The sequence below is a fragment of the Salvelinus sp. IW2-2015 genome, linkage group LG36 (assembly GCF_002910315.2).
Source record: "Salvelinus sp. IW2-2015 linkage group LG36, ASM291031v2, whole genome shotgun sequence".
NCBI lineage: Eukaryota > Metazoa > Chordata > Actinopteri > Salmoniformes > Salmonidae > Salvelinus > Salvelinus sp. IW2-2015.
The window spans coordinates 34,443,770-34,468,020 of record NC_036875.1 but is presented as its reverse complement, the minus strand read 5'-3'; the positions used below and the strand labels follow the sequence as shown (position 1 = coordinate 34,468,020).

Genomic DNA, 24,251 nt, shown 5'->3' with positions numbered 1-24,251 from the left:
TGTAGGCCTACAGTGAGTCTCACTCACAGTCACTCACTTCTCCAGCTTTTTTGAACAGAGTGAAGGGTCACACAGCTGCTCATGCTGGCAATGCTCTAATTCCATGTGAAGGACCTCTCCCCTCTTTCCTCCTTTTTCCTTGTTCACACACACAGCTGATAAATCTGATACCTTGAGATGTATTTCAGGGTGACTGTTTAGACACGTATTGAAGATAGGCTTGATCGGTATTTTAGGGAGACTTGCATTAGCCCTGCTCGTGTTTGAGACATATATCCACCTGTGCTGACGTTTCAATGTCACCTGAGAGCAATGAAGGTTTCCTTTATTGTTCTATTATGTAGGATTAGGGAACGACCTTGGATCTATAGAGGATTAGGGAACGACCTTGGATCTATAGAGGATTAGGGAACGACCTTGGATCTATAGAGGAGGATTAGGGAGGACTTGGATGCTATAGAGGAAGATTCGGAACGACTTGGATCTATAGAGGAGGATTAGGGAACGACCTTGGATCTATAGAGGAGATTAGGGAACGCCTTGGATCTATAGAGGAGGAGATCTGGGAAGTCCGACCTTGGATCTATAGAGGAGGATTAGGGACGACCTTTGATCTATAGAGGAGGATTAGGGAGACCTTGGATTATAAGGAGGATTAGTGAAGACCTTGGATCTATAGAGGAGGATTAGGGAACGACCTTGGATCTATAGAGGAGGATTAGGGAACGACCTTGGATCTATAGAGGAGGATTGAGGAACGACCTTGGATCTATAGAGGAGGATTAGGGAACGACCTTGGATCTATAGAGGAGGATTAGGGAACGACCTTGGATCTATAGAGGAGGATTAGGGAACGACCTTGGATCTTATAGAGGAGGATTAGGGAGACGACCTTGGATCTAATAGAGGATTTAGGGAACGACCTTGGATCTATAGAGGAGGATTAGGGACGAGCCTTGGATCTATAGGAGGATTAGGAATCGACCTTGATCTATAGAGAAGGATGAGGAAGACCTTGGATATATAGAGGAGATTGAAGACGTGGTATAGAGGAGGATTAGGGAACGACCTTGGATCTATAGAGGAGGATTAGGGAACGACTTTGGATCTATAGAGGAGGATTAGGGAACGACCTTGGATTGTAAGAGGTTAGAGAACAACCTGATTAAGAGGAGGATTAGTAACGACCTTGGATCTATAGAGGAGGATTAGGGAAGACCTTGGATCTATAGAGGAGGATTAGGGAACAACTTGGATCTATAGAGGAGGATTAGGGACGACCTTGATCTATAGAGGATTAGGGAACGACCTTGGATCTATAGAGGAGGATTAGGGACGACTTGGATCTATAAGGAGGATTAGTGAAGACCTTGATCTATAGAGGCGGATGACGGAACGACCTTGGATCTATAGAGGAGGATTAGGGAACGACCTTGGGATCTATAGAGGAAGGATTAGGGAAGACTTGGTATAGAGGAGGATTAGGGAACGACCTTGGATCTATAGAGGAAGATTAGGAAGACCTTGGATCTATAGAGGAGGATTGGGAACGACCTGGATTGTAGAGGAGGATTAGAGAACAACCTTGGATCTATAGAGGAGGATTAGTGAACGACCTTGGATCTATAGAGGAGGATTAGTGAACGACTTGGTCTATGAGGAGGATTAGGGAACGACCTTGGATCTATAGAGGAGGATTAGGGAACGACCTTGGATCTATAGAGGAGGATTAGGGAACGACTTGGATCTATAGAGGAGGATTAGTAAACGACCTTGGATCTATAGAGGAGGATTAGTAACGACCTTGGATATATAGAGGAGGATTAGGAACGACCTTGGATCTATAGAGGAGGATTAGGGAACGATCTTGAAATCTATAGAGGAGGATTAGGGAACGACCTTGGATCTATAGAGGAGGATTAGGGAACGACCTTGATCTATAGAGGAGGATTAGGGAACGACCTTGAATCTATAGAGGTGGATTAGGAACGACCTTAGATCTATAGAGGAGGATTAGGGAACGACTTGGATCTATAGAGGATGATTAGGGAACCTTGGATATATAGAGGAGGATTAGAGAACTACCTTGGATTTATAGAGGAGGATTAGGGAACGACCTTGGATTTATAGAGAAGGATTAGTGACGACCTTGGATCTATAGGGAGGATTAGGGAATGACTTGGATCTATAGAGGAGGATTAGGGAACGACTTTGGATCTATAGAGGAGGATTAGGGAACGACCTTGGATCTATAGAGGATGATTAGGGAACGACCTTGGATATATAGAGGAGGATTAGAGAACTACCTTGGATTTATAGAGGAGGATTAGGGAACGACCTTGGATCTATAGAGAAGGATTAGTGAACGACCTTGGATCTATAGAGGAGGATTAGGGAATGACCTTGGATCTATAGATGAGGATTAGGGAAGACCTTGGATCTATAGAGGAGGATTAGGGAACAGCCTTTGATCTGTAGAGGAGGATTAGGGAACGACCTTGGATATATAGAGGAGGATTAGAGAACAACCTTGGATCTATAGAAGTGGATTAGGGAACGACCTTGGATCTATAGAGGAGGATTAGGGAATGACCTTGGATCTATAGAGGAGGATTAGTAACGACCTTGGATCTATAGAGGAGGATTAGGGAACGACCTTGGATCTATAGAGGAGGATTAGAGACGACCTTGGATCTATAGAAGAGGATTAGGGAACGACCTTGGATCTATAGAGGAGGATTAGGGAACGACCTTGGATCTATAGAGGAGGATTAGGACGACCTTGGATTTATAGAGTTTGGGAACGACCTTTGTCTGTAGAGGAGGATTAGGGAACGACCTTGGATCTCTAGAGGAGGATTAGTAACGACCTTGGATCTATAGAGGAGGATTAGTGAACGACCTTGGATCTATAGAGGAGGATTAGGGAACGACCTTGGATCTATAGAGGAGGAATTAGCGAACGGCTTGGATCTATAGAGGAGGATTAGGGAACAGCCTTGGTCTATAGAGGAGGATTAGGGAACAGCCTTTGATCTGTAGAGGAGGATTAGGGAACGACCTTGGATTTATAGAGGTTTAGGGAACGACCTTTGATCTGTAGAGGAAGATTAGTGAATGTTAGTGAACCCTTCCTCTTTTCTCTGTCTCATCCTCAGCCTCCTCTGGTCCAGGCCATCTTCAATGGAGACCCTGAGGAGATACGCATGCTCATCTACAAATCGGAAGACATCAACGCTCTGGTAAGACCACCAGACATGTTCCATTCACCATTCTTCCATGCTCCAGAGCAGAGGAAATGCTGAATAAAACAGACCTACTATTTCCTCTCTGTGCACTTCCTGTGTGGGCCAGGGGTCAGTATGGGAAAAAGGTCAAACCGGTGTTTATTTACAACAGCACAGGGATCTTGTTAGCTGCTCCAGCAGGACAGGACATAGGCTAGTCCCAACCCTCATTCTCTTTCCTGGGTGTTTAGTCTCTTCTATGGGCTGTTGGCTGCTATAAGAAGCACTACAATGAAAACTTTGTCTTTGTCCAGTTTAGATGTGTTTTTTGTTTGAGAGTCAGTGGAGGGCTGGGCCAGATGGATTTGAGGGGTTGTTTTGTGTGCTAACTGGCAAGTGGCCACAGGGACAATGGATGTTTTGGCACAGCGCTGTAACACAGCCAGTAGCCATAGGCTTAGCTCATCCCATAGGATACTGACTGTTAGATCCTCTTCTCTGCCTGGCCAGCTCTGTGTCCACTCCAAGCTAACGGTCCTATCCATGGCCTCTGGCAGTGTTTCCCTCGCCATTGTATACTGAACAAAGATTTTACTGAGTTACAGTTCATATGAGGAAATCAGTCAATTCAAATAAATTCATTAGGCCCTAATCTATGGATTTCACATGCCTGGGAATACAGATATGTTGGTCACAGATACCTTAAAAAAATGGGCCTCAGGATCTCATCACGGTATTTCTGTGCATTTAAATTGCTATCGATAAAATGCAATTGTGGTCGCTGTCCGTAGCTTATGCCTGCCCATAACACAACCCCACAGCCACAATGGGGCACTCTGGCACAACGTTGACATCAGCAAACCGCTCGCCCACACAACGCCATAAACATGGTCTGCGGTTGTGAGGCCGGTTGGATCTACTGCCAAATTCTCTGAAACGATGTTGGAGGTGGTTTATGGTAGAGAAATGAACATTCAATTATCTGGCAACAGCTCTGGTGGACATTTAGCAGTCAACATGTCAATTGCACACTCCCTTGAGACATCTGTGGCATTGTGTTGTGTGACAAAACTGCACAATTTCGAGTTTCCTTTTATTGCCCCCAGCACACGGCCGGTTGTGATACAGCCTGGAATCGAACCAGGGTGTCTGCCTCTAGCTCTGAGATGCAGTGCCTTAGACCTCTGTGCCACTCGGGATGATCATGCTGTTTAATCAGCTTCTTGATATGCCACACCTGTCAGGGCGATGGATTATCTTGGCAAAAGAGAAATGCTCACTAACAGGGATGCAAACAAATTTGTGCACAAAATTGGAGAGAAATAAGCTTTTTGTGTGTATGAAACATTTCATGGGATCTTTTATTTCAGCTCATGAAACATGGGACCAACACTTTACATGTTGCGTTTATATTTTTGTTCAGTGAGGTTGGGTTGGGCTCTTATGATAACTCTGTCTAACTCTGTTGCCTCTTGCCTAAAATAATCTGGTTTAAATTGAAAAGTACCAGTGCTCCTGGATGATGCACACACGCATATCAAATATATAACTGTAACTCTCTATCTCTTCATCTCTCTCTGTCAGGATGCAGAGAAGCGCACCCCGCTCCATGCTGCAGCCTTCCTGGGTGATGCAGAGATCACTGAGCTTCTTATCCTCTCCGGTAAACCAACCTCACCCCCCATCTTTCTCCTGACACTCTATTCCCCAGCTTTACAGCCTTAGCTATAATAGCACAATGCAGTTTAAATAGATGGAGTAGAAAGTAGCTTTTATCACAGATTGCTTGGACAATGTGGCTTTTTACTCTCACTACCTCCCTGCTAATGTCAGATGACCTCTCTCTTTCTCTCTCCATCTCTCTCCCTGTCTCTCGCCCTTTCTCTTTCTCTCTCCATCTCTCTCCTCTGCATCTATCTATCTATCTATCTATCTATCTATCTATCTATCTACTCTTATTATCTAAATCTAATCTATCCTATTACATCCTCTCTCCTCTCCCTCTCTCTCCTCTCCGTCCATCTATCTATCTATCTATCCCTCTCCCTCTCTCTTTCTCTCTCTATCTCTCTGTAGGGGCGCGGGTCAACGCCAAAGACAGTATGTGGCTCACCCCTCTCCACCGCGCGGTGGCATCCTGTAGTGAGGTGGGTCAGTGGACACGCACACACACACACACACACACACACACACACACACACACACACACACACACACACACACACACACACACACACACAACACACACCACACACACACACACACACACACAACACACACACACACACACAACACGCATGCACAGTGACAGGCAGCAAACAGCATGGTGACACATTCTAGGGACCCATGCTGAGACAACAGGTGGTAAGAAGCTAAAACAGCCTAAAAAGAACAGCAGAATCTGTGGTGGAGAGGGAGGAAAGGAGAGGACAGGACAGGAGAGCAGAGAAGCGGAGAGCGAGCTGAGCTGAGAGGAGAGGAGTAAGAGAGGAGGAGGAGAGGAGAGGAGAGGAAGCTGAGCTGAGAGGAGAGGAGAGAGAGAGGAGAGGAGAGGAGCTTGAGGTGGAGAAGGAGCTGAGCTTGAGAGAGGAGAGGAGTAGAGAGGAGCTAGAGGAGGAGAGGGAGAAGAGAGGAGAGGACGAGAGCTTGAGTGGAGAAGGAGAAGAGCTGAGTGGAGAGGAGAAGAGTGAGGAGAGGAGCTGAAGCGGAGAGGAAAGTAGAGAGGAGAGGAGCTGAGTGGAGGAGGAGCTGGAGCGGAGAGGAGAAGAGCTGAGAGAGAGAAGGAGTAGAGAGGAGAGGAGAGGAGCTGAGTGGAGAGGAGCTGAGTGGAGAGGAGAAGAGCTGAGTGGAGAGGAGCTGAGCGGAGAGGAGAAGAGCTGAGCGGAGAGGAGCTGAGCGGAGAGGAGCTGAGCGGAGAGGAGAGGAGCTGAGTGGAGAGGAGAAGAGCTGAGTGGAGAGGAGAGCACGCTTAGCTATAATCACCAGTCTGACCATCGTCCACCACTCTCTGCTCTGTGTGCCAGTCAGTTAGGAATGCATTAGCAGTAGCACACAGCATAGAAACCAGACCCATAACAGAGACATAGCAATCTGTCAACGCAGCCAACACAATTCAATCTAGGATAGCTTAGGATCGACTCACTCACTAACGTGTGTGCCTGTGTATGAACTTTGAATATGTGCATCTCGGTATATGTCTATAAATGAATGCATATGTTTATTGAATGTCTCTAGTTGTCGAATATGTCCTTCTCTGTTGACAAAGGTATGTAAAGGTAACTGGCAAAAATAATGGAAACACCAGAGTAAATGAGGGTTCTGGCAGCTCTGTTATTGTTTGGGGTTAATTTTCCTGGAATGGTTTAGCTGCCGAGGAGCTGCCAAGGAGAGCAGAGGAGCTGGCGAGGAGCTGGCTAGGAGAGCCCCAGGGGACAACGCGGGCTACGTGCTTACGGTCTCCATGGAGGACGTACTGAATGGAAGACATTCATTTTCAATCTCCCTCTAGCTCAGACCTCTACCCCCACCTGCTTCAAGATGTCCACTATCATCCCAAGAAAGGGAAAGTAACTGAACTGAATGACTACCGTCCAGTAGCACTCACCTCCGTCATGATGAAGTGCTTCGAGAGTCTAGTCAAAGACCACATCACCTCCTCCATCCCTGACACACTCAACCCTCTCCAATCTTCTCCTCTCTCCCTGACACACTCAACCCTCTCAAATTTACCTCCTCCCTCCCTGACACACTCAACCCTCTCCAATTCACCTCCTTCCTCCCTGACACACTCAACCCTCTCCAATTCACCTCCTTCCTCCCTGACACACTCAACCCTCTCCAATTCACCTCCTTCCTCCCTGACACACACACACTCAATTCACCTCCTCTCTCCCTGACAACACTCAACCCTCTCCAATTCACCTCCCTCCCCGACACACTCAACCCTCTCCATTCACTCCTCCTCCCTGACACACTCAACCCTCTCCCAATTCACCTCCTCCTCCCTGACACACTCAACCCTCTCCAATTCACCTCCTTCCTCTTGACACACTCACCTCTCCAATTCACTCCTTCCTCCCTGACACCACTCAACCCTCTCCAATTCACCTCCTTCCTCCTGACACACACACACTCCAATCACCTCCTCTCTCCCTGACACACTCAACCCTCTCCAATTCACCTCCTCCTCCCCGACACACTCAACCCTCTCAATTCACCTCCTCCCTCCCTGACACACTCAACCCTCTCCAATTCACCTCCTCCCCCCTGACACACTTAACCGTCTTCAATTTACCTCCTCCCTCCCCGACACACTCAACCCTCTCCACATTCACCTCCTCTCTCCCTGACACACTCAACCTCTCAAATTCACCTACTCCCTCCCTGACACACTCAACCCTCCTCCAATTCACCTCCTTCCTCCCTGACACACACACTCCAATTCACCTCCCTCTCTCCTCTCTTCCTGACACACTCAACCCTCCTCCCAATCTCTACCTCCTCTCTCCCTGACACACTCAAACCCTCTCCAATTCACCTCCTTCCTCCCTGACACACTCAACCTCTCCAATTCACCCTCTCCTCCCTGACACACTCAAACCCTCTCCTAATTACGCTCCCTTCTCCCTGACACACACACTCCAATTCACCTCCTCTCTCCTCTCTCCCTGACACACTCAACCCTCTCCAATTCACCCCCTCCCTCCCTGACACACTCAACCCTCTCCAATTCACATCCTCTCTCCCTGACACACTCAACCCTCTGCAATTCACCTCCTTCCTCCCTGACACACTCAACCCTCTCCAATTCACCTCCTCGCTCCCTGACACACTCAACCCTCTCCAATTCACCTCCTCCCTCCCTGACACACTCAACTCTCTCCAATTTGCCTACCGCCCTGACAGATCCACAGATGACGCAAATGCCATTGCACTGCAAACTGCCCTCACCCACCTGGACAAGAGGAATGCATTTGTGACGATGCTGTTCATCGACTACAGCTCAACCTTCAATATCATAGTGCCCTCTAAGCTCACCACAAAGCTCACGGTCCTGGGACTGAGCTCCTCCCTATGCAGCTTGGTCGTGGACTTCCTGATGGACCACCCCCAGGTGGTGAAGTTAGGCAGCGTTACCTCCTCGACATTGATTCTCAACAAGGGGGACCCAGAAGGGTGCGTCCTTAGTCCCCTCCTGTACTCCCTGTATACCCTTGACTGCGTGGCCTCACACAGTTCCAACTCCGTCATCAAGTTTGCTGACGACACCACAGTAGTAGGTCAAATCAAATTGTATTGGTCACATACACGTGATTAGCAGATGTTATTGTGGGTGTAGCAAAATGGTTGTGCTTCTAGCTCTGACAGTGCAGTAATATCTAACAAATTACACAACATATACCCAATACACACAAATCTAAGTAGGAATGAATTAAGACTATATACATATGGATGAGCGATGTCAGAGTGGAATGGACTAAGATACAGTAGAATACTATAGAATACAGTATATACATATGAGATGAGTAATGCAAGATATGTAAACATTATTAAGTGACTAAGATACTGTAGAATAGTATAGAAAACAGTATATACATATGAGATGAGTAATGCCAGATATGTAAACATTATTAATGTGACTAGTGTTCCATTCCTTAAAGTGGCCAATGATTTCTAGTCTATGCCTATAGGCAACAGCCCCTAATGTGCTAGTGATGGCTGTTTAACAGTCTGATGGCCTTGAGATAGAAGCTGTTTTTCACTCTCTCGGTCCCAGCTTTGATGCACCTGTGCTGACCTCCCCTTCTGGATGATAGCAGGGTGAACAGGCAGTGGCTCGGTGGTAGATGTCCTTGATGATCTTTTTGACCTTCCTGTCACATCGGGTGTTGTAGGTGTCCTGTAGAGCGGGTAGTTTGCCCCCGGTAATTCGTTGGGCAGACCGTACCACCCTCTGGAGAGCCTTGTGGTTGCGGGCGGTGCCGTTGCCGTACCAGGTGGTGATACAGCCCGACAGGATGTTTTCAATTGTGCATCTGTAAAAGTTTGTGAGGGTTTTAGGTGACAAGCTACATTTCTTTAGGCTGCTGAGGTTGAAGAGGCTCTGTTGCACCTTCTTCACCACACTGTCTGTGTGGGTGGTCCATTTCAGTTTGTCAGTGATGTGTACGCTAAGGAACTTGAAGCTTTCCACCTTCTCCACTGCGGTCCCGTCGATGTACAGTTGAAGTCGGAAGTTTACATACACTTAGGTTGGAGTCATTAAACTCGTTTTTCAATCACTCCGCAAATTTCTTGTTAACAAACTATAGTTTTGGCAAGTCGGTTAGGACATCTACTTTGTGCATGAGGGAATTTTTCCCAATTTTTTTTACAGAGATTATTTCACTTATAATTCACTGTATCACAATTCCAATGGGTCAGAAGTTTACATACACTAAGTGACCATGCCTTTAAACAGTGTAGAAAATTCCATAAAATTATGTCATGGCTTTAGAAGCTTCTGATAGGCTAATTGACATAATTTGAGTCAATTGGAGATGTACCTGTGGAGGCCTACCTTCAAGGCCTACCTTCAAACTCAGTGCCTTTGCTTGACATCATGGGAAAATCAAAAGAAATCAGCCAAGACCTCAGGAAAAAAATTGTAGACCTCCACAAGTCTGGTTCATCCTTGGGAGCAATTTCCAAACGCCTGAAGGTACCACGTTCATCTGTACAAACAATAGTACGCAATTATTAACATCATGGGACCACGCAGCCGCCATACCGCTCAGGAAGGAGACACGCACTGTCTCCTAGAGATGAATGTACTTTGGTGCAAAAAGTGCAAATCAATCCCAGAACAACAGCAAAGGTACCTTGTGAAGATGCTGGAGGAAACAGGTACAAAAGTATCTATATCCACAGTAAAACGAGTCCTATATCGACATAACCTGAAAGGCCGCTCAGCAAGGAAGAAGCCACTGCTCCAAAACCGCCATAAAAAWGCCYGACTACGGTTTGCAACTGCACATGGGGACAAAGATCGTACTTTTTGGAGAAATGTCCTCTGGTCTGATGAAACAAAAATATAACTTTTTGGCCATAATGACCATTGTTATGTTTGGAAGAAAAAGGGGGAGGCTTGCAAGCCAAAGAACACCATCCCAACCGTGAAGCACGGGGGTGGCAGCATCATGTTGTGGGGGTGCTTTGCTGCAGGAGGGACTGGTGCACTTCACAAAATAGATGGCATCATGAGAAAGAAAAATTATGTGGATATATTGAAGCAACATCTCAAGACATCAGTCAGGAAGTTAAAGCTTGGTCGCAAATGGGTCTTCCAAATGGCAAAATGGCTTAAGGACAACAAAGTCAAGGTATTGGAGTGGCCATCACAAAGCCCTGACCACAATCCTATAGAACATTTGTAGGTAGAACTGAAAAAGCGTGTGCGAGCAAGGAGGCCTACAAACCTGACTCAGTTAGTTACAATGTTGAGCTATAGTCAATAAACAGCATTCTTACATAGGTATTCCTCTTGTCCAGATGGGATAGAGCAGTGTGCAGAGTGATGGCGATTGCATCGTCTGTGGATCTATTGGGGCGGTAAGCAAATTGAAGTGGGTTTAGGGTGTCAGGTAAGGTGGAGGTGATATGATCCTTGACTAGTCTCTCTCAAAGCACCTCATGATGACAGAAGTGAGTGCTATGGGGAGATAGTCATTTCGTTCAGTTACCTTTGCCTTCTTGGGTACAGGAACAATGGTTGCCATCTTGATGCATGTGGGGACAGCAGACTGGGATAGGGAGAGATTGAATATGCCCTTAAACACACCAGCCAGCTGGTCTGCGCATGCTCTGAGGATGCGGCTAGGGATGCCGTTCTGGGCTGGCAGCCTTGCGAGGGTTAACATGTTTAAATGTTTTACTCACATCGGCCACAGTGAAGGAGAGCCCACAGTCCTTAGTAGCGGGCCGCGTCGGTGGCACTGTGTTATCCTCAAAGCGTTCAAAGAATGTGTTTAGCCTGTCCGGAAGCAAGACGTCGGCCTCGGCGATGTGGCTGGTTTTCCTTTTGTAGTCCGTGATTTCCTGTACTCCCTGCCATATTCTTCTCGTGTCTGAGCCGTTGAATTACGACTCCACTTTGTCTCCATACTGATGGTTTAGCTTGTGTGATTGCCTTGCGGAGTGAATAACTACACTGTTTATATTCTGCCATATTATCGTTGTTGGTCTGATTACCAACAATGACAAGACGGCCTACAGGGAGGAGGTAGGCACTCTGACGGCATGGTGCCAGCTAAACATGTCACGTTCGTTTAGAGATGGATTGGACCATGGTAAAGCGTGGTAGTACATCTTACTTTATTAAAAATTAACAAAAAAACGAACGAAACGTAAAGTTCTGGGCTGCTCACAGGCAGCCACACAAAAACAAGATCCCACAAACTAAAGGTGGAAAGAAGGCTGCCTAAGTATGATCCCCAATCAGAGACAACGATAGACAGCTGCCTCTGATTGGGAACCAACCCCTCCCGCAACGTCAGCAAAATAAAGGAGCTGATTGGGGACTTCAGGCGGAACCAGGCTGGGCGCTCCGGCATCCTCATCAACGGGGCCACCGTGGAGAGAGTCAAAAACGTCAAGTTTATCAGTGTGCACATCACCGAGAAGCTGAAATGATCAAACCACACGAACACCATGGTGAAGAAGGCACGTCAGCGACTCTTCAACCTAAGTATGCTGAAGAAATTTGGCCTGTCCCAGAGGGCCTTCATAGTGTTCTAGTGTTCTATAGGAGTACCATCGAGAGCATACTGTCAGACTGCATCACAGCCTGATAAGGCAACTCCACCGCCGCGGACCACAAGGTGCTAGAGAGGATGGTGCGCTCAGCCGAGCTCATCAATTGGGTGCACACTGCCTGGCCTCCAGAACACCTACAACACCAGATGTCGCAAGAAGGCCAAGAAGATCATCAGGAACCTCAGGAAACCAGAGGTTGGTCTGTTCTCCCTGCTTCCTTCACTCAGATGCGGGCAGTACAGGAGCATCAGGGCGATAACTGGAAGACTGGCCAATAGGTTCTACCCTCAGACCATCAAGCCACTAGGCTATTCAGCCACTAGGCTATTCAGCGGTCATTTATCATTGCTACAGTTGTAAATGTTAATATATTATTATAATGATGTTATTATCATTATTGGTATTATTAATTATGTATTAGTATTGTTATTGTTATTAGTATTGTTATTATTATTGTTATTATTATTGTTGTTCTTATTGTTATTATAATTATTGTTATTAATATTGTTATTATTATTATTATCAGTATTGTTATTCGTATTGTTTGTATCATTGTTATTATTATTGTTGTTATTGGTATTATTATTATTATTATTGTTGTTATTACTACTAGTATTATTAGTAGTTGTATTGTTATTATTATTATTTATGCATTATTGTTATTATTGTGATTATTATTATTATTGTTATGATTTATTATTATTATTATTATTATTGTTACTATCCATATTTTGACCAGCACTGATGGAGTCCGGAGCATAAGATTTTCACTGTACCCTGCAGTTACATCTGCATACCTGTGCATGTGACTAATAAACTCAATCTAATTTAAAATCTAATGTAATCTACTTAACCCCTTAGAGGGCAAGGTAAAGGCCAATAAATACATTCTGAGGGACCTTCAACCTATGGTGAATTATTTCTATCCTGATGGGAGTGGATGACAATCCCCGATCCACAGGGAACGAGTGGTCACTGAATGGTTTGATGAGCATGAAAACGATGTAAACCATATGCCATGGATGTCTCAGTCACCAGATCTCAACCCAATTGAACACTTATGGTAGATTCTGGAGCAGTGCCTGAGACAGAGTTTTCCACCACCATCAACAAAACACCAAATTATAGAATTTCTCATGGAAGAATGGTGTCGCAGCCCTCCAATAGAGTTCCAGAGACTAGTAGAATCTATACCAAAGGTGCATTGAAACTGATCTGGCGGCTCGTGGCCCAGCGCCCTATTAAGACACTTTATGTTGGTGTTTCCTTTGTCTTGGCAGTTACCTGTACATTCATGAGTGTTTAGAGGCATTTCCTGTATACATGTTCTTCTGTCTATGCTGCTTACACACGTCTCCTACAAACACACACACACACACACATACATACACACACACACAGTCTCTACTCTCCTCACACAGGTCTCCCGCGGTTCTAACACACTCTGCTCTTCAGGAGGCGGTTCGTGTGCTGATCCGTCACTCTGCTGATGTGAACGCGCGGGATAAGAACTGGCAGACGCCGCTTCACGTTGCCGCTGCCAACAAGGCCCTGCGCTGCGCTGAAGTCATCATCCCGCTGCTGAGCAGCGTCAACGTGTCGGACCGCGGGGGGCGCACCGCCCTGCATCACGCCGCCCTCAACGGGCACACTGAGGTACTGTAGGCGGCGGGGTCACATCTCTTATTCACATATTTTATTCACATCTCTTATTTACATCTCTTATTCACATATTTTATTTACATCTCTTATTCACATATTTTATTCACATCTCTATGGTGTACTATCGTCTTATTTGCACAGTCTCGTTAGTTCACTATATTGTTATTTACCACGTCTCTTATTGCCATATTTTTTAACATCTCTAATTCCATCTCTTATGTCACATATTAATTTTACATCTCTTATTCACATATTTTATTTTACATCTCTTCCATTCACATATTTTATTCTACATCTCCTTATTATTCATACATCTCTTATTACATATTTTATTTACATTTCTCTTATTCACATATTTTATTTAACATTCTTATTCACAGTCTCTTGATTCCACAATCATTATTTAATATCTTATATCTCTCTTATGCATCACATCTCTTATTTACATCTCTTATTCACATCTCTTATTTACATCTCTTATTCATATTTTATTTACATCTCTTTCACCATCTTTATTACATTTCTTTTCAACATATTTATTTTCTTTAACATCCTCATCTTTTTTATATCCACAAATATTCCTTCTATCATCTCTATTCCAATACTGACATCTCTATTTCACATCTCTTATTCACATCTCTTATTCACATTCTATATTTACATCTCTTTATATTCGTCGCGTACGTTATAGTCGAGCCACAGGCCCAGGCCCAATTCAGGAAGTGAACTGAAATTCCAATTCCAAATTGGAAATGCAATTTACCCCAACCGTCACATGCTCAGTCCCAAATAAACCCCTAGTGATACTATACCTAGGCTCACTAGTGAGTGACAACAACTGTATTAAAATATTGTTGTGTCCAGAAATAACCACACAGGTGTCATGATAGGTGGTAGAGGTAAAGTCATACAGGCATTAATCGAATAATGGTTGTTTTTGCTTAAACACTAGTCAGATTGAGGTCGTATTTAGAATGCTTACATAAAGAGCCTCGCCCACGCTTGGCCCCTACGAGGGACGCACACACACAACACACACACACACACACACACACACACACACACCCTGAGTCACCACTGGCTGCCTGCTGAGACTGACACACACTGCTCACATACTCCTCTCTTTCTCCCCTCTATTTCAGATGGTTAACCTGCTGCTGGCTAAGGGAGCCAACATCAATGCCTTCGATGAAAAGATGGCGCGCCCTGCACTGGGCGGCTTATATGGGTGAGACATGTAGACATTAAGAAAGATGGCCGCGCTCTGCACTGGGCGGCTTATATGGGTGAGACATGTAGACATTAAGAAGATGGCCGCGCCCTGCACTGGGCGGCTTATATGGGTGAGACATGTAGACATTAAGAAAGATGGCCGCGCTCTGCACTGGGGCTTATATGGGTGAGACATGTAGACATTAAGAAAGATGGCCGCCGCCTGCACTGGGCGGCTTATATGGGTGAGACATGTAGACTTAAGAAAGATGGCCGCGCCCTGCACTGGGGGCTTATATGGGTGAGACATGTAGACATTAAGAAAGATGGCCGCGCTCTGCACTGGGCGGCTTATATGGGTGGAGACATGTAGACATTAAGAAAGATGGCTGATTGTTCGATACATACTGGCAACTTCTATGGAAGAGACCATTTTGGCTCCAGTCTGGAAGTCTCATGCTCTGTTTGATAGGAGCCGCACAGTTTCACTTGACTGTGTGGTCAGACCCATAGGGCCGGGGGGCAATGAGCTCTGTGAGGGATTTGAGGCTCTACTGTAGGAAAGCAACAAAGGAAGGTCTTTGATCCTGAGTGATTTATATTAGAGGGGTGGTTTGAGGGCAATATTCACCCATGCACTGGGTGACTTTTTATGGTGAGATGTAGACATTAAGAAAGATGGCCGCGCCCTGACCGGGTGACTTATATGGGTGAAATAGACATTATATAGTGTCTGTGCCCGCACGGGTGACTTATCGGGTGAGATGTAGACATTATATAGTGTCTGTGCCCTGCACGGGTGACTTATACGGTGAATGTAAGACATTATATAGTGGTCTGTGCCTGCACTGGGTGACTTATTATGGGTCGAGATCGTAGACATTAATAGTGTTGGTCTTCGGGTGACTTATACGGGTGAGATGTAGACATTATATAGTGTCTGTGCCCTGCAACCGGGGGTGACTTATATGCGGTGAGATGTAGACATTATATAGTGTCTGTGCCCTGCACCGGGTGACTTATACGGGTGAGATGTAGACATTATATGTGTCTGTGCCCTGGCACCGGGTGACTTATATCGGTGAGATGTAGTACATTATATAGTGTCTGTGGCCCTGCACCGGGTGACTTATACGGGTGAGATGTAGACATTAATATAGTGTCTGTGCCTGTCACCGGCGGTGACTTATACGGGTGAGATGTAGACATTATATAGTGTCTGTGCCTGCGACCGGGTGCCTTATACGGGGTAGAGATGTAGCATTATTATAGTGTCTGGGGCCGCTGCACCGCGGTGACTGATACGGTGTGAGATGTAGACATTTATAGTGTCTGGTGCCCTGCACCGGGTGACTTAATATGTGGTGAGAGTGAAGGAAACACTTATATAGTGTCTGTGCCCTGCACGCGGGTGACTTATACGGTGAGATGTAGACATTAATTAGTGTCGTGCCTGCGTACCGGGCGTGACTTATACGGGAGAATGTAGACATTATATAGTGTCTGTGTCCCTGCACCGGGTGACTTATATGGTGAGATGTAAATAATTTGATTATAGGATAGGTGTTCTGGTGCCCTGCAGGATGCCCGAGGGTGACTTATACGGGTGAGATGTAGACATTTTAAATTGCTAGGTGGATTCTGGTGGTAGACTTACACCAGGGTGACCTTGACTATGGTGTAGATTGCTAGAGAATTATATAGGTTGTCGTGCCCTGCACCGGGTGACTTATATGGGTGAGATGTGACATTATATAGTGTCTGTGCCCTGCAACGGGTGACTTATATGGGTCTGAGAAATGTAGAACATATTATAGTGTCTGTGCCGCTGAACGGGTGACTATATATGGGTGAGATGTGTAGACATTATATAGTGTCTGTGGCCCTGCAACGGGTGACTTATATGGGTTGAAATGTAACATTTATTAGCTGTCTTGTGCCCTGCACCGGGTGACTTTATGGGTGAGATGTAGACATTATATAGTGTCTGTGCCCTGACACCGGGTGACTTATATGGGTGAGGATGTAAGACATTATATAGTGTCTTGTGCCTGCGGTGACTTAACGGGTGACTTTATATAGTGTGTGCCTGGACTTATAGTGTAGAGCGATGTAGGCTTATATAAGTTCTATGGTTGCCCTGCACCGGGTGACTTATACAGGTGAGATGTAGACATTATAGTTGTCTGTGCCCTGCACCGGGTGACTTATACGGGTGGATGTAGACATTTATATAGTGTCTTGCCCTGCACCGGGTGACTTATACAGGTGAGATGTAGACATGTATATAGTGTCTGTGGCTGCACCGGGTGACTTATACGGGTGAGATGTAGGACAGATTATATAAGTGTCTGTGCCCTGCACGGGTGACTTATATGGGTGAGAGTGAGCATTATAAGTGTCTGCCAAGTCTGCCTCAGGCATTCATATCATTATTTCCATTTCACGAAATAAAATGTTTTCAGAAATCCCTGAGTCACCTACTATTCGAGAGAACTGAGCCAAACCACATTGGTTCTTCTGGGATTACTCTTCATTACTCGTATGTGCTGAAACTATTGATAGAGACATTATGGTTTTGAACGGTTACTTTCTTGTAGATAACTTGAATGATTCTACAGTGAGTGTGATGATGCTCTGGTGCGCCCACTGCGCCAGCCCGCTGCAGGACATCTGGATGTAGTGTGTCTGCTAGTCGCCAGGGGCAGAGGTCAGCTGTAAGGACAAGCGAGGTTACACCCCCTACACACGGCCGCTTCTAATGGGTCAGATCGCTGTGGTCAACACCTGCTCAACCTGGTGGGAGGTACGAGACACATGCACACACACACACATGAGAGCACACAGCACCACACACATGGGAGACACACACAGATGGAGAGACACACAACGGGAGAACACCCATGGAGAGCGCACACCACGGAGAGAGACACACAAGAACACACAGCACGGAGAGACACAGACACATGGAGAGACACACACACGAGAGGACACCACGGAGAGACACACCACAGCAGGAACCCACATGAGAAAACACACACAGAGAGCACAACACATGGGAGACACGGAGTAGCACACACACATGAGGAGACGACACACACGGCGAGAGACACCACACGGGAGAGACAACACACGACGAGCACGACGAACGACGAACATGGAGAGACACACAACGGAAGCACAAGACGAGAGACACACACACGGAGAAGAGCAACATCACAGGAGAGACACCGGAGGACACACATACGGTGGAGGAAACACACATAGGACGGAGGAGGAGACAGCATACGGGAAGAGCACAGATCAACGGAGTCAGAGTGATAGATAGGCGAGAGATCACCAGGCGGGAAGGGTTAGTCCGCTCAAGTGGGATGTCGCTTGGTGAAGTCGTTGTCGATGATGTGGAGAGACGAATATCAAGCCGCGAGCAGGAGACGGGATCTAGATGGCGGAACTTACCAGCATGTGATGGAGTGACTTCAGCATGGCGAGCTTCGTGGAAGGAGAGACGGGTGAGAGATGGATAGTCAGAGGAGAAAGGAGGACACAGCAGTCTGGCAGGGACATACAGCGCGCTCTAAAGCCAGTGAGTGGATCGAGAGACGACATGAACCGCGGGACGGCGAGAGAGCACACATCACCGGGGGAGAGAAGACACAGGACTGACAGTCACGGTAGAAAGACAGCGTGACACACAGATGGAGAGACACCACGACGGAGCAGAGCACCATCACACAGCTAGGGTGAGGAGATCATGAGGGGGGGCCACGGCTGCACAACACAGGAGGGATCACCCAGGTTGATGCAAGTGCAGGAGAGGAGAGAGGTACAGCACACAGCATGTATCGGACGGAAGAACATCCACCCAGTTAAGAGAGAGAACACATCGAGAGAAAGACTGCACACTAATGTTTAAACTAGTGTGTAGTATGCATTGAATTAGATTGTTGGTCCCTCTGTTTGGATGCGAAAGATAGTATGGAAGAAGCGGCAATGCGTTTGGTAACAGCTCTGCACGTTTGGCCCTGTTTCATACGGGATCAGTGATGGCTGTTGGGTGCCAGTAGAAGCTGATGAGACTACTGGAGGCAACGTCGAGCGCAGCCGCAAACAACTAAGGGGGTGTTTCAACCCCTGGTTGGCACCAACTTTCGCTGCAGCCGTTCCCACCCCATCGGAGCCCTCTTTCCTGGGAGGTGTCCGCTGTGTAATCGAACGTTTTGGAGCCTGAGGCTGGTCAACTGTGCAGGTGAGGGTAGGTGCCTAAGAGTGAGTGAGAGATGATGGTCGACTGAGTGTTCTCTGGATCAGTGTTTCTGTTTCAGACTGTCATTCTGACATTGCGCCGCTGGGTCACTATGTCACTCCCAGATCTTTTTGATCTTTTCTCTGTCGCGAGAGTCGGGGAGATGGGAAGAGCCCCTCTCACATGACACGGTAGCGGTCCGGCTCTCGCTCTCCCAGAATCTCAATTCCAGAATGGGTAATACTGTGTTGTGTGTGTGTGTGTGTGGTGTGGTGTTGTGTGTGTGTGTGTGGGTGTGTGTGGTGTGGTGGAGTGTGGTGGTGTGGTGTGTGTGTTGGTGTGGTGTGGGTTGGTGGTGTGTGTGTGTGTATCAGTAGTGTCGTGCTGCGTGCTGAAACGTGCAGCCTAGTCTTACTGTAACTGTGAGGTGTGGGGAGAGAGCTGTGGACAGTGTGGACAAGGAAGGGAACACTCCCTCACCATCGTTGTCGTCGATGGTCAGCTGAGCCTTATAAACACTCGTCACCACGGAGCCCGACTGCACAAGGTGTTGTGTGTAGTGTGTAGGTGGGAAGAAGTTTTGGAATCCTTTTCCTTTCCACGTAGGTTTCTATTGTCATGGTTAGAGGTACAGACAGTGAGTGATCTTGTTTATATGTAAAATAGAGCCGTATTCTCTGTCATCTACTCTCTCTCTCTCTCTTCTCTGCATTTTCGGCTCTCGGTGCTTGGCGAGGTATCTGGTGTTCTATCTGATCTCGTCGAATTTCAAAGTTCAAATGCAAGGGCAGTTTTTAGTTAGTCATGGGACATCAGTTGTTAACATTGCCAAAGCAAGTGAGTAGATAATAACAAAAGTGAAATAAAACATACAAATTAACAGTAAAATTACACATACAGAAGTTTCAAACAAGAAAGACATTACAATGTCATATTATATATATATAAGTTTGTTGTAACAATGTACAAATGGTTAACGCACACAAGTTAAAATAAATAACGCATAATATGGGTTGTATTTACAATGGTGTTTGTTCTTCACTGGTTGCCCTTTTTCTTGTGGCAACAGGTCACAATCTTGCTGCTGTGGATGGCAACTGTGGAATTCACCAGTAGATATGGGAGGTTTATCAAATTGATCGTTTTCAAATTCTTTGTGACGTGTGTAATCTGAGGGAAATTGTCTCTCTAATATGGTATACATTGGGCAGGAGGTTGGAAGTGCAGCTCAGTTTCCACCGTCATTTGTGGCAGTGAGCACTAGCTGTTTCTTGAGAGCCATGTCTGCCTACCGCGGCTTTCTCAATAGCAAGGTCATATCTCACTGAGTCTGTAACATTAGTCAAAGCTTTCCTTAAGTTTGGGTCAGTCACAGTGGTCAGGTATTCGCCACTGTGTACTTCTCTGTTTAGGGGCCAAATAGCATTCTAAGTTTGCTCAGTTTTTTGTTAGTTATTTTCAATGTGGCATCAGTATATCTATCTTTGTTTTGTTTTCTCATGATTTGGTTTGGGTCTAATTTGCTGTTGTCCTGGGCTCTGTGGGGGGTTTGTGTTTTGTGAACGAGAGCCTAGGACCAGCTTGCTTAGGGGAATCTTCTCCAGGTTCATCTCTCTGTAGGTGATGCGGCTTTGTTAGGAGAGGTTTTGGGAATCGCTTCTTTTAGGTGGTTGTAGATATTAACGGCTTCTTTTCTGGATTTTGATAATTAGTGGGTATCGGCCTAATTCTGCTCTGCATGATTAGTTTGGTGTTCTACGTTTGTACACGGAGGATATTTTGCCAGCAATTCTGCATCGCAGAGTCCACTCAATTGCTGGCTGTTTCGTCCATTTTTGTGAAATCTTCGGCTTGTGAGCGGACCCAGACTCACAACCATAAAGGGCAATGCGCGCCTTATGATCGATTACCGTATGTTAGCAGATCCTAATTGGTATGCTGAATTTATTTCCTGTTTGATGGCTAGATGCACCTTCTTGCATTGGCTTCAGATTGTTAAGCTCTGTGGAAGCACTGTGGTGCTGAGGTTTAGGCCGAGGTATGTATAGTTTTGTTGTGTTGCTCAGGGCAAACGGTGTCTAGATGGAATGTTGTGGTCCTGGCGACTGGCTTTTTGAGAACAATTTATTTGGTCTTACTGAGATTACTGTCAGGCCCAGGTCTGACAGAATTCTGTGCAGAAGATCTAGGTGCTGTTGTAGGCCTCCTTGGTTGGTGACAGAAGCACCAGATCATCAGCAAAACGTAGAATTTGACTTCGGATTCTAGTAGGGTGAGACCGGTGCTGCAGACTGTTCTATGTGCCCGCGCCATTCCGTTGATAATAATGTTGAAGAGGGTGGGGCTTAAGCTGGCATCCCTGTCCTCCCCAGACCGTGTAGAAGAATGTGTGTGTTTTTTGCCAATTTTAACCCGCCCACTTGTTGTTTTGTGACATGGATTATTATATGCGTATGTTTTACCCCAACACCACTTTCATCAATTTGTATAGCGACCCTCATGCCAAATTGAGTCGAAGGCTTTTTTGAATCAACAAAGCATGAGAAGACTTTGCCTTTGTTTTTTGGTTTTGTGTGGTTGTCAATTAGGGTGTGTAGGGTGATACATGGTCTGTGTACGGAATTTTGTAAAAGCCAATTTGACATGTTGCTCAGTACATTGTTTTCCATTGAGGAAATGTACGAGTCTGCTGTTAATGATATGCAGTGGTTATTTCCCAAGGTTACTTTGACGTGCATATTCCACGTGTAGTTATTGGTCAAATTTGTCTACTTTTTTTTTTTTTTACTCTCTCTCTCTCTCTCTCTCTCTCTCTCTCTCTCTTCTCGTCTCTCTTCTCTCTCTCTCTCTCTCTCTCATTCTCTCTCTCTCTCTCTGCTCTCTCTCCTCCATCTTCTCTATCTCTCTCTTCTCTGCGAGACGAGGGGTCCATGGTATGTTTCCTCTGCACCTGGCTGCTATGAACGCCCACTCAGACTGCTGCCAGAAGCTGCTCTCTTCAGGTAACCTACCAGCTCTAAGCCATTGGCTGCTCTCTTCAGGTAACCTACCAGCACTAAGCCATTGGCTGCTCTCTTCAGGTAACCTACCAGCTCTAAGCCATTGGCTGCTCTCTTCAGGTAACCTACCAGCTCTAAGCCATTGGCTGCTCTCCTCAGGTAACCTGCCAGCTCTAAGCCATTGGCTGCTCTCCTCAGGTAATCTACCAGCTCTAAGCCATTGGCTGTGTGCACTCTGTTTTTAAAAAAATCGTACTTTACAAGTCCTCTGCTTTTGGCTGGAGAACAGGAATGTCTTATTGCTGCTTCCCAATCCTACATTCCTCTACAGGGGGAACTATTCAGCCTTGGTCAGATTGGAGTCACATTGTTTCTCCAACAGCAATACAAGGCAATGGGCCTACACACACAGACAGACAAGTGGCCTGCAGTGCATACACAGATAAAGCACGTGCCTGGTTACTCATTGCTAGCTGTCTCCCTGCAGACTAGAATATATCTTAGTGACTGCTCCTGTTGAAATCAGAGCGCTGATTGTTCGAAACATACTGGCAAACTTCTATGGAGAGACCATTTTGGCTCCAGTCTGGAAGTCTCATGCTCTGTTTGATAGGAGCCGCACAGTTTCACTTGACTGTGTGGTCAGACCCATAGGGCCGGGGGGCAATGAGCTCTGTGAGGGATTTGAGGCCTCTACTGTAGGAAAGCAACAAAGGAAGGTCTTTGATGCTGAGTGATTTATATTAGAGGGGTGGTTTGAGGGCAATATTCATAGCCTTCAGTATCCATGGTTGTTAACTCCTCCTTATCCTCCCCCTTTAATGACCGGAATGGTTTGACCCAGCGTACTGCGGTTCTAGGCATAGGACCAAAGTGTGACAGCGTGATGGGGATACAAATAGAACACTCTTTAACTCACAACATGCCCTACAGTGTTTTCCTCTTCCTCTGTCTTGTGTGCTTTCAGAGTATAAGTACTTATAGAAGTAGAGTATTCAACTGTCTCAGCATGTGTTCTAGCCTGCCTGTCTCTCACCTTACCTCACCTTGTAACCCCTGGACTCATTCTCCACTTCCCCTGTGTCTCTCCCTCTCTCTTTCACTGTCCTCCCTGCTATGTGGCTGTTGCCTCCCTCCCTCCCTCGCTGCGTACATCGGCCCCTGTAGGAAGGATGTATAGCGTAATGTGTTCCCTCAGTAACGTCCCCTCGTTCTCGGCCCTGTCTGCAGGCTTCCAGATCGACACCCCTGATGCACTGGGGAGGACCTGCCTGCACGCTGCCGCCGCCGGAGGGTGAGTCTCTCTGTGTGTGTGTGTGTGTGTGTGTGCTGGTGTGTGTGTGTGTGTTGTGTGTGTGTGTGTGTTGTGTGTGTGTGTGTGTGTTGGTTCCTGTGAATAGTAAGAAATACCCACACACTGTTTGTATGCTCCTGTGTAGTTATTTCAACATTTCTGTCAGAAGGGCTTACATCAGTGTCTGTCGTTTGGTGGTCTATGAATTTCTCTTCTGGCACTGCACTTCAAAACAATTTGTCTGATTCTAAAACCTGCTCTCCCCCTGTCTCTTCTGCAGTAATGTGAGGTTAAGTTGCTTCTGAGCGCGGTGGGGACCACACCGAGACAAGTGTGGCAGGTAGTTCTCTTAGAGCAGGTAGAAGGGTGGCAGATGAACAGGCATTAGTGGGGCGGTGAAGTGATGTGTAAGATGATGTTGATAGCTGGTTCTAACTGGAACTAAATGAGACAAGGATTTCTCTCCAGTTCCTGTGTAGGTGTGTTTGTGTGACCAGAGCAATTTCCCTCAACTCTGACTCAACATTATTGATCAAGTCAAAGTTTATTGCGCGTACAGATGAGCAGGTGCATGGCAAGTGCAGTGAAATGCTTATGTTACTAGCTCCAACAGAACATTAGAATGTCGCAATACACACATATAGTAGAAATCTAAACAATCGAATTAGATTATTAGTAGATGTGTGAGAATGCAGAAATGAAATATAGTGCTGGTATAGACAGTATATCAGATATTTCATCAGTACTAATATTGGTGTTGCAACCCCCGCCCCCTTTGCCCTCAGAACAGCCTCATGCGTGACATCTACAATGGTGGT

General features: G+C 46.2%; 1 protein-coding gene across 1 annotated transcript in view; it reads left to right on the top strand.

Annotated features, from left to right (window-relative positions):
• Nucleotides 1–24,251, top strand: part of LOC111959504 (serine/threonine-protein phosphatase 6 regulatory ankyrin repeat subunit B) — a 70,172-nt gene that overhangs the window by 11,458 nt on the left and 34,463 nt on the right. Inside the window, 9 exon segments of the mRNA XM_070437639.1 lie at nucleotides 3,159–3,242; nucleotides 4,812–4,890; nucleotides 5,304–5,374; nucleotides 13,476–13,676; nucleotides 14,825–14,910; nucleotides 17,563–17,653; nucleotides 19,294–19,331; nucleotides 22,060–22,142; nucleotides 23,370–23,433. Of these exon segments, the coding sequence (XP_070293740.1) occupies nucleotides 3,159–3,242; nucleotides 4,812–4,890; nucleotides 5,304–5,374; nucleotides 13,476–13,676; nucleotides 14,825–14,910; nucleotides 17,563–17,653; nucleotides 19,294–19,331; nucleotides 22,060–22,142; nucleotides 23,370–23,433 (797 nt within the window).